Source organism: Notechis scutatus, chromosome 1, assembly GCF_049901735.1.
Source record: "Notechis scutatus isolate UNSWTSFEM ecotype Mainland chromosome 1, rNotScu1.2, whole genome shotgun sequence".
Taxonomy (NCBI): domain Eukaryota; kingdom Metazoa; phylum Chordata; class Lepidosauria; order Squamata; family Elapidae; genus Notechis; species Notechis scutatus.
Window position 1 is genome coordinate 106400017 of NC_142009.1, and position 9764 is coordinate 106409780.

The 9764-nt window shown below is 38.8% G+C and overlaps 1 protein-coding gene across 4 annotated transcripts; it reads right to left on the minus strand.

Annotated features, from left to right (window-relative positions):
- Positions 1 to 2543: 2543 nt before the first annotated feature.
- MTRES1 (mitochondrial transcription rescue factor 1) lies at positions 2544 to 9559 on the minus strand. 4 transcript variants are annotated; one of them, XM_087942647.1, is made up of 5 exons: positions 9229 to 9557; positions 7533 to 7637; positions 6210 to 6654; positions 4878 to 4950; positions 2544 to 2912 (listed from the first exon to the last, which is right to left on the minus strand). In XM_087942647.1, the coding sequence occupies exons 3-5, from the start codon at positions 6644 to 6646 to the stop codon at positions 2736 to 2738; spliced, it is 687 nt and encodes a 228-aa protein (XP_087798773.1). In that variant the 5' UTR covers positions 6647 to 6654; positions 7533 to 7637; positions 9229 to 9557; the 3' UTR covers positions 2544 to 2735. The 4 variants fall into 4 exon arrangements, with proteins under 4 accessions (XP_087798773.1, XP_026522412.2, XP_026522411.2 ...); XM_026666627.2 differs by having other exon boundaries at positions 7549 to 7637; positions 9229 to 9550; XM_026666626.2 differs by lacking the exon at positions 7533 to 7637 and having other exon boundaries at positions 9229 to 9559.
- Between the last annotated feature and the right edge of the window lie 205 nt (positions 9560 to 9764).

The following is a 9764-nucleotide window of genomic DNA, read 5'->3' on the forward strand; positions in this document are numbered from 1 at the left end:
CTCACTGTGTCATGTTGCCATCACGTGACATTTCACCACATTTCCCCCATTCACAGAGCTGGGATGGGTGTGGCCTGCCTGTGACACACCTGGCCCATGGGGCCACCAGTTTGACACCTCTGCTCCACACCCATTTGCACTATTCAGGTGACTCTGAAGACACAGATAAAGCTCCAGGTGGCCTCAACAACTCTCTAAAAGGATGCAAATGTCTAGCTGTCTGCAAGGAATATAAATCCTTCCATTTCCCACCGTCCAGTCAGAGCTGAAGAAGCTTCTTGGATGAGAAACGAAACATCTTCAAAGAAAAAACAAGAGTGTCCAGTTGCCTATTGAAAAAGCACCTTTGGGATTTTAGTCTAAAAGCAGAAAAATGCTTTAGAGCAGGGTCCCCAACCACGTCGAACAACTCCTACCGGCGCTGGCTTGCTGGGCCCGCCATCTTGTTTGATGAAAAGTGCTTCGGTGAGCTTTCCGGGTGAAAGCTCACCGGAGCACGTTCATCAAAAAGATGGCGGCACCAGCGATACCGCAGGCGAAAAGGTTGGGGATCACTGCACACACAAACCAGAGCACATGCCTGCAATTCCCTAAACCACAATTTTTTTTCCTAGGATCATGCAACAGGATAGGACAGCTGTATGCCATTCCAGTAAAAGGCATCATTTTTGAAGTATTTGCCAGCAGAGCTACTTGTAGCTGCACTCTGAAGCACCGTTTTGCCTTCTAATTGAAACTGCTGCACAATCCAGTTTGTTGTGGTAGTGAGGTGTTGATACAATTACTGTGTGTGACAAGTCTATCCATTTTTATAACATGTTACTTAGATATATGTACCACATGTCACTTTAGAAAAATGTTTTTTCTGTTCCGAAAATAATGGATTTTTACTGAATTAAAAATAAAGGAGTAAATGGAATTGTGAGGACAGAAATGGGTTGATTAGAACATTTCCTTTCCTAATTTTCTATCAAATTTCTCTCCACTTTAAGTCTTATGCGTTGGCTTTAAAATTCACACTGGCTTCAAGAAAAACAAATATCATGATGTAACTCTGCATCTTTTACTTTGTTTCTCAACTGTCTTATGAAGGTTTCTTCTATACTGAACTGGACCCTGAGAATTCCAGCTGAGTTTGATGTGGCAGTACTACACTACTTTTTCCTGGTCTCAAGGCCAGGGGGTGGTTTCAGCTTTTTCTCTCAAATAGCTTTCCTAACATGCTATATTTGTTAGCTGAATGTACCATTCTTAGAGAGTAAAGAAGAAAATATTTTCTGATTTATAATAAGTCAATAAATGTTAACCTGAAGTAAAACTTATACATTTATATAAAGGCATTAATTTTATATCCCTCAATTTAGAAATAGTTTTTGTTGCTCATCTGAACATGACAAAAATCACATATCAGGTTTTCGGTTCTACTGAACTATGAAAAGAGCTGAAAGGCTGTGGCAGAATCTTCAGGACATGTATTGTTTTCTGAATTTCAAACAAAGCATCATTTCTTTATTGTGTACTTCTGTACTTAATTTTGATTTCTTTTCCTGTCAGGGTTGTTTTCAATCTTCCTGTAATTCCTTCCCTCCCACATATTACTGCAATAAAATAAAAATAAATGTGCTTTTGTTATCTTATTGTTAAAATAGATACCAATGAAACTGCAACACAAAATTATTTCTGTGTCCAGTATCATTTTGGAAACATTTTAGCTTCCAATGATCAGCACATCCTTGAAGACAAAATGCATTTATACAGTTTCTTACATGAAATTTACTGAACTACAATTAAGAGAATTTAATTTTGATATGGTAACAGGTTTTTAATTCACATATTTTCTCTTAGGTTTATGTATGCAAAGTATCTGTATCTTTCTAATAGGTAAGCCATAATAAGCATGAAATCCAACCAAAGTGGATATCAGCTGAATAAGAAGCAGGGTGATTTTTTTAAAGGTACTTTCACTAAAGAGAAGAAATGTACTTTGCAGCCAGTGAGCTAAATTAAAATCAGACATGGATTTTATTACAGGGCCTCATGTCTATTCTAATGAGCACCTGAGTTGCCATAAGATCACATGTCCATGGAAGATTGAATATGCAGAGCTGCACTGCACACTGACATAAACAGTAACTCCCATCTATTTCTGTTTTAGAGCTCACTGGTTTTCAAGTGAGAAAATACATGGCAATCTCAGTTATCCAATCAAGTAGCACATTTGTTTTCCTGATATACATGATTGAACTGTAACAGCACCTCTATTTTTATAACCATCGTATGAATGAAGGGACTCCGCTTTATACAAGTGAAAATACAGTGGCCAGCAGATTTAGCTACATTCCACACTGCCACCTCTGAATAAAGAGGAAAGCAAACAGAAATTACTTATTTCAGTTTTCATTCCTGGAAATGGAAATATACTACTAATCTATCTGTAAATAGCTAGTGATATTGCAAGTGACAAAAATATTCTAAAATAAATTTTTTCCCCTTAAAATTAGCATTTGAGCTTCTAGGTCATGTAGTTAAACAAAAGCCAAGAGTTTCCTTTTATTTATTTATTTATAGCATACAGCAAATGAAAGTCATGGAACAGAAGTAATGTTTATAGTAAGGAAAGTGGCATGCCATCAAATAATCTTTTTTTTAAAAACTTTGTTTAACAAAAAAATTATATATTATACAATAAATGTGATTGCTCACAACAAATCAATCACAACATGCAATTCATTTATTCACTTCAATACATCCTGCTTGGGCACCTTTAAGTTCTTCCAGCGTCTCAACGTCACTTTGTATTTATCATTCTCATTCTTCTCAGATGCTTTCTTTAAAACAACTCGCATAACTACAGCTGTTTCTGTTTCTTTGTCTTCTCCAAGAATGAGATCCAGGGTATCACCAACCTTTACCTGAAGAGGGGGGGAGAAAAAAAATAATCTTTTTTTTCCTTGAGTGACTGAATAGCTTGCCTGACATATAGATTTGAATGCTTTCACTCCCACCATTTTGAAGCTTGGGGGAAAGCTGCCAAGATGGCTGTTTAATAGGTCTGCTTTTCTGTGGCATAAATTCCATGATTCGAGGATGTTGTGGTGCCTTAAGAATGTATGCAAGTATAGGAAAAAGTTATTGTAAACCCTTTATCAGACATTTCTAGTCCATGAAATTTAAGAGCCACAATAAAGAAACTACAGCAGTAATATGACATGACACCATAAACCATATACTGCACCTGTGAACCCACACTTGGAATACTATATCCAACTTTGATCACTAAGATGCAAAAAAGATACTGTGACTCTAGAAAGCACAGCAACAAAAAGGGATTTGGAGACTAAATTCTACAATGAACAGTTCAGGAAACTAGGTATGTTTAGCCTAACAAAAGGCTTAGGGATGACATGATAGCTGTCTTCCAGTATTGCAGGGGCTTGGCTTATTCTCCAAAGCAGGGGTCTCCAACCTTGGCAACTTTAAGACTTGTGGACTTCCAGCTCCCAGAATTCCTCAGGCCGTGTTCTCTGGCTGAGGAATTCTGGGAGTTGGTCCACAAGTCTTAAAGTTGCCAAAGTTGGAGAGCCCTGCTCCAAAGCACCTGAGGGCAGGACAAGAAGCAATGGCTGGAAGCTTTGCGAAGAGAGATACAACCTGGAACAAAGACATTTCCTGACAGTAAGAACAATTAATCAACTAAACAACTTGCCTCCCGGAGTTGCGGGTGCTCCATTGCTGGAGGTTTTTTAAGAAAAAGACAATCATGATATGTTAAGGTCTTCCGTCTTGAGAGGTGGGTTGGACTTGAAGACCTCCAAAGTCCCACCCCATGATTCTATTTTACTATTCCCATTGCGTTCTGTTCCATAGTTTTCAAGCCACAACAGCTGGGTTCATAGAACCAAGCAAAACTCCACATGATGGACAGCAACATGATGTGTGTCTGTTACCTTGCCTGTAAAAAGGTGATGGGTCAAATCAGCCTATTTCCCCAACACAGTTCCAGATCATGGGAAGAATGGATGGCAGTGTAAGATTGGTAGGATGTGGCACTGAATCATTTCTCTTTCCCCATTGCCAGAATTCCTTTACTAATGTCCAAAATAACAGAACTCTTACTCTAAGAATCGAACAGCATCTCTACTGTAATGTGCTAAACTTAATCATTTCCCCATAAGATTCAAATCAAAACGTGGGCCGTTTTCAGCTGGCAGACTGCTGCAAGAGGCCAGGGAGGCCAGAAACGGGCTGCGTGGGGGCCACGCAGAGCCTCCAAGCAGCCTGTTTTTAGTTGGCAGAGTGCTGCAGGAGGCCTCAAGTAAGTGCCTGATCTGGATAGAAAACAAGCAACGTCCTATGTTAATATCACCGTTTAATGCCAGATATTACATACTGTAGGTCCATTTAATTTACAATCAACAATCTCTAATTGACAATCATTTCTATTTACAATCCTGGAAATTTACCTCAGCTGTTGGATCTTGTATTATGTATTTATGCTATTGTATTTTTATTATTAGTTGAATAATAAAAATACAATGGTATAAATAGCTTTTCTGCCTGGAAAAGCAATTTACTATTAAACAATGGGGTATAAATTTAGAAATAAAAATTTTAGTGGAGTTTGAAGAATAAGTAATAAATGTTTGTCAGTAATATCTGGTAGAAGAGATAGGAAAATGGTATAGTAAAGAACTGTGAAAAGAAAGAAGGGAAAACATACATCTTTAGCCTGTGTCAAACACCCACCATGGACATGCCCACCATGGGCACGTCTACCCCAGCCCCCTGAGGTCTAACACAGCGCTGATGCGGCCCTCAGCGAAATCGAGTTTGACACCTCTGATTTAGGTTATACCGTGAATTTCAAAAAGTCTTACCGATCTGCTTTTCTTCCACAATTTTTCTCCATTTAGTCTAAGCTCACCACTGTAGAATGCATCTTCCACTTTGCTTTAAAACAAAAAGAACCTTATTTTTTATATTTAATATTCTTTCTATATTTTTTTTACAAAAATAAATACTAAGAATAATCTTTTCTACCACTGCACCGTAGGTATATAGCTAGCTTAGCTACATCAGTGTTTTTCAACCCTGGCGACTTTAAGAAGTGAGGACTTCAACTCCCAAAATTCCCCACACAGCAATGCTGGCTGGGAAATTCTGGGAATTGAAGTCCATACATCTTAAAATTGCCAAGGTTGAAAAACACTGCGCTAGATCATATCAATTAACATAAATGATAACAATGTTTCATTTCAGCATTTCCCGCTCTAGTGCAATTGATTCACTTTGTATGGACTTCCACACACAGTAAGCTTTTACAGAAGGAAAATCAATGTTGCATTTCTTAAACCTTAATAAAGCTGCAACCCTATGCATATTTTTGGTGAAGCAAATCCTATTAAGCTCATTCAGATTTCCTTGAGCTTTTTAGAGAACCCAGTTATAAAATGTGTCATTCAAATAAGTTAAATATACATTTAAAATAAACAGCTTTCAGGTCAAAATGCCAATCTTCTTATTATGTGATCAATTGAATATTTGTAGTAAATCAGTTCAGAAACTGTTGGTCTGTGATCAAAAATGAGGAACAATTTCTACTTAAATCTGTTTTGTTACCTTCTGCAAATAAAATAACAATGGTTGATAACACATGCCTAATTTTTCTGCTGTTCATTCAAAGTTTTTTACTATGTATATTAAATACACCAAATCCTGAAACAAATGATAAAATCTAAGCAAGAAACATGCATGCATATCATAGTGTCTGGAAGCTTTAATTAGAGGAATAGCCAAGAGACTGCAAGTTAAGTTGGAAAAATAGTCTCATTAGGAGTTATTTTGTTTGTTTTAATGACCATCAGCTGATATTAATAGTTCACATTATTTCTTTATAGCCGAATTTACAGTATTTAACTGACCAGTCTGTTTTCATAGGGATTTTAATCACAAGCTACAAAAGTCATTTTAAATTACCTTCCCCAACTTAATGCTTTCCAGATGCTATTACAATCAGCACCGGACTGGGAAAGGTTGATGAAGAATACTATTTCAACCTACTAGTATTGGCAAAACCAAAAAAGTATATTAATAGTCTCCCTAAGAGGGAACCCATTAACTAGCTTGCTCTTAGCAACATTAAACAAAATATCATTAGCTATATCTTCTAATCCCTTTACTTACAAGTTATTTTAAACTTTTAGACTTACTTTCTTGCAATGTCTAAACCAGATTTCAAGATTACATCGAATCGGAAAGACTGTACTACTTTTTCAAGGTCTTTATAATTCTTCACTATGCTGGGATCATCTTCAAACTCATCTTCTGAATCAGTTATCTCTTCATCAGTGTCTTCCTCCTCCAAGTCTTCTTCCACAGTTCGTTTCACATTTTTATGTGAGCTTTTGTTACTTTTGTGTCGGACCGAAATCCCTGTGACACTTTTTGACCATGGTATTAAAAATACATGATGCTGAATGGGAGAAACACAGAAATGTTTGGGGAGAATTGCTGTTCTGGGATATTGGCTTGCAGCGCAAAGAAAGGTCCTCCAGGGAGAGCTGAGTTTCTGAGGAGATTTGACCAGGAGTCCAAGGCAGACATTTAGATTTCTAAAAGCGCCAAGAAGTAATTTATACCCTGTCATAGCATACCCTGAAACAAAGGATTAAACAGTTAGGGCATTGCAAGTTAGAAATCTTCCAAGAGAAATGATGCAACTTCTTACATATTCTAAAGCAACATTAAACCTATTAAATAATATGTTGCACTGAATTAATTCAATTTATTTCTGAATACAAATGGGTAGCTTGTGATGTGATTTTTTTAAAAATGCCAGGGACTCAGTTATAATCTTACACATAAAAATCATCTACCCACAATCCAAGTAGTTAAAGATATCTGGCTAGTATTCTTTCGCTGTCCTAGGTAGGGTTAGACAACATAATACCAACAGGTACCACTGATGTGATAAAAATCTACAATGCTCACAAAATCATCTGCCAAAGTTCTGTATTACTGTATTCACGGTAATACATTCAATGGTTTACATTAACTTACCAGCCAATAATTATCCCTTTCAGGCTCTGCCCTGATACTAACACACATAAACACTACCTGTAAACAAGACATTGAAGACTAGTGGGAGAAATCTATTACTTTATCTATGAATCTACTGTTATGCTGGTCTATGACTAATAAAAATTGTTTTGAGTCTACTGTAATGAACCATATTTTGAAAAGTGGGTTGGGAATGAAGACCCCAATGAAATCTTCATTATTTTCTCAAGAGGGTTAGATTTAGAAATGAAGCATAGACCTGCAGTGTGACATCCTGCTTTGACAGTTCAAACTTTCTTAAGAAAGAAAGCTAAACCTATACATTATTTATTTAATATTTATTTATTTATTCTTGGGCAAGTAATCTAAAGCAGTTTACAATCAATTAATAATTTAAATTGTAAAATTTAATAAACTAAAGCAGTGCAAAAGTTTAGACATTGGTGGAAAAAAAAAAATCCCAAGGCTTTCACCTCAAAGAATGCCCACCTATGAATAACAGCAAAATAACAATAGGTCAACTGTAGAACTGGATGCACAACAAGACTTCCTCTGATCACCTTAGCAACCAACCTGCCCTATAAAGGCAAAAGCAGACTGTTAGGTATCCTGTTTCCTAGTTTTCAAGGGCACTCTTTGTCAAACACAAGATCATGAACTTAGTTTGGTAGTTAATTGGTAGCCAGTCAGTTGCTTCAATAAAGATGCAATGTGTGCATAGCCAGATCCCCCGCTTATCTAAATATGAGGCTACCAGAGTAAGAACAATAGCTAGGTTTCCATATGCAGGAAAGATTACAGCCAATGCAACAAGGGATTTGGGTAGGTGTTCCTTGAAAGGTCACTTGGTCCTCTAGTATTAATTACTATTCCAGGAACATCTGAAACTATTCAAGCTCTTGAGTCCACACCCTGGCCAAAACAATAAACATCTGAAGAAGTGGAATCGAATTCCACTCCAAGGCAGATTCACTAATTTCTCCACCTGGAAATCTATGAGCTGTCATGAGAGAATTCCACTTCAATTTATTGGGTCCTATCCATCCCAAACAGAATCTAGATCAGGGGTGTAAACTCACGTTGTCATGGCATCGTCACGTAATGTATCATGTCTTCCCCCCCCTTCGCTAAACCAGGTGTGGGCATGGCCAGTGCAGGCCGCAAGTTTGACAGCCCTGATCTAAATAGTCATTCTAAATTTGTCTGTTTTCTCTTTAGGTCATGAAGAAGCAATTTGCATGTCTTTAACATCTGATGACATTTCACATCCAAACACCCTGATGATCATATATATGTTAAATAGCATTGAGGAAAATTAGCCTTCTATGGCACCCACAGAATGTATAAAAGCACAGTGACATGTTCTATTTTCCAAGACCAAAACTCGTTCTGTCCTAAAAGAACAAAATTAGTGTTCTCCACAAAGATCTGAACTGTACAAATATTACCTTCTCCAGCCCTTTGCCCCAAACAGAAATATTACGATTGTAGTAATAGTAATAATAGTAATAATAATCTCCTAGGGTGCATCTTCAGAAATGGACAGACAAGGACCACCTTTAAAATTAGGGGTATCAATTCATCAAAGGAAGGTAAAGCTCTACACTCTATCTAATCAATCCCTTTTTGTTATTGCAAATAAGCCAAGATGGTCACAAAGATCAAAAGTAGGTCTCTTAGTAGAAGCAAGTCCATGTAGTTTTCAACTTTGTAACTTTATGCCAGAGGTCTCCAAACTTGGCAACTTTTAAGACTTGTAAACATCAGCGCTTACGTGGAATTCTCTACAAGCAGTAAAAAAAGTAGTCATTCAACCCTCAGGGCAGTGTGCAATAAACCTTAAATGAATGCAATACTATACCGACTGAATTAACGGTCTCACACAATATGACCTGCATAACACAGAACACCTATAACAACAAGGGGCCAAGTACAAGAGACCAGACCATCTCAAGCATCCATGGTATTAACTTGAATGGCAGACGAGGTTAATAGCCGTCACAGCCGCACTCCTCCTTTTTCTCATCCCCTGATCTTACAAAGGATCCAAGCACAAATGCCACAGAGGTAAAACGCCCCTGGTGTTGGATAAGGTAGCGGGGGGGGTGTGTGTGTAAACTTCGCAGAGGGCAACGACAGGCGTCAAGGTCGAATGCAACGGAACCCTACCGTAAATACGGTTAAAAACCGCGCTGCAATCCCGACTGTAAAACTTCCCGCAGCAGATCAGATCCTGCGCCGCGTGTGTAACCCCCGCCTTCTGCCCGGTTGCCTAGCGGACCCACGTCCGATTCCGGCCTCCTTTCGCCGAAAAAAGACGGAACCAACCGGAAAGCGCTGGTTCTTCGCCCGGGGCCGAGCAGCGCCTGCCTGCCTGCCCGCTCTATGACCCAGCCTGCCACATTACCTCCCTCCGCCCGGCGCTTCCAACCCAAACCCTGCCGCGGGACCCCGCTCTGTGCCCGTCCTTCTCCCCTTTTCCGCAGGGATCAAAGAGCAGCGGCGGAGGCGGAGCCACTTTTTTTGTCGGAGGCGACAGCGACCCCTGCTGGAAAGAAGAGCCTCGGAGGACCTGGCGGCTGTAGGCCGAAGTCTTCCAACTCTCCGCTGAGGGTTTCCCTCCCGAGGCTCAGAAGAACCAAGCCAGATGTGCGGGGTGTATAGCCCTGCGGCTCTGGTCGATCTAATCTAAGGAGAGGTTGGTC

Coding starts and splice junctions, on each gene's coding strand:
- MTRES1 (XM_026666626.2), bottom strand. CDS start 6,646: ATGACAGGGTATAAATTACTTCTTGGCGCTTTTAGAAATCTAAATGTC. Junction 4,951..6,209: donor GGTTTAGACATTGCAAGAAA/GTAAGTCTAAAA, acceptor TTTGTTTTAAAG/CAAAGTGGAAGATGCATTCT. Junction 2,913..4,877: donor TGTGGAAGAAAAGCAGATCG/GTAAGACTTTTT, acceptor CCCCCTCTTCAG/GTAAAGGTTGGTGATACCCT.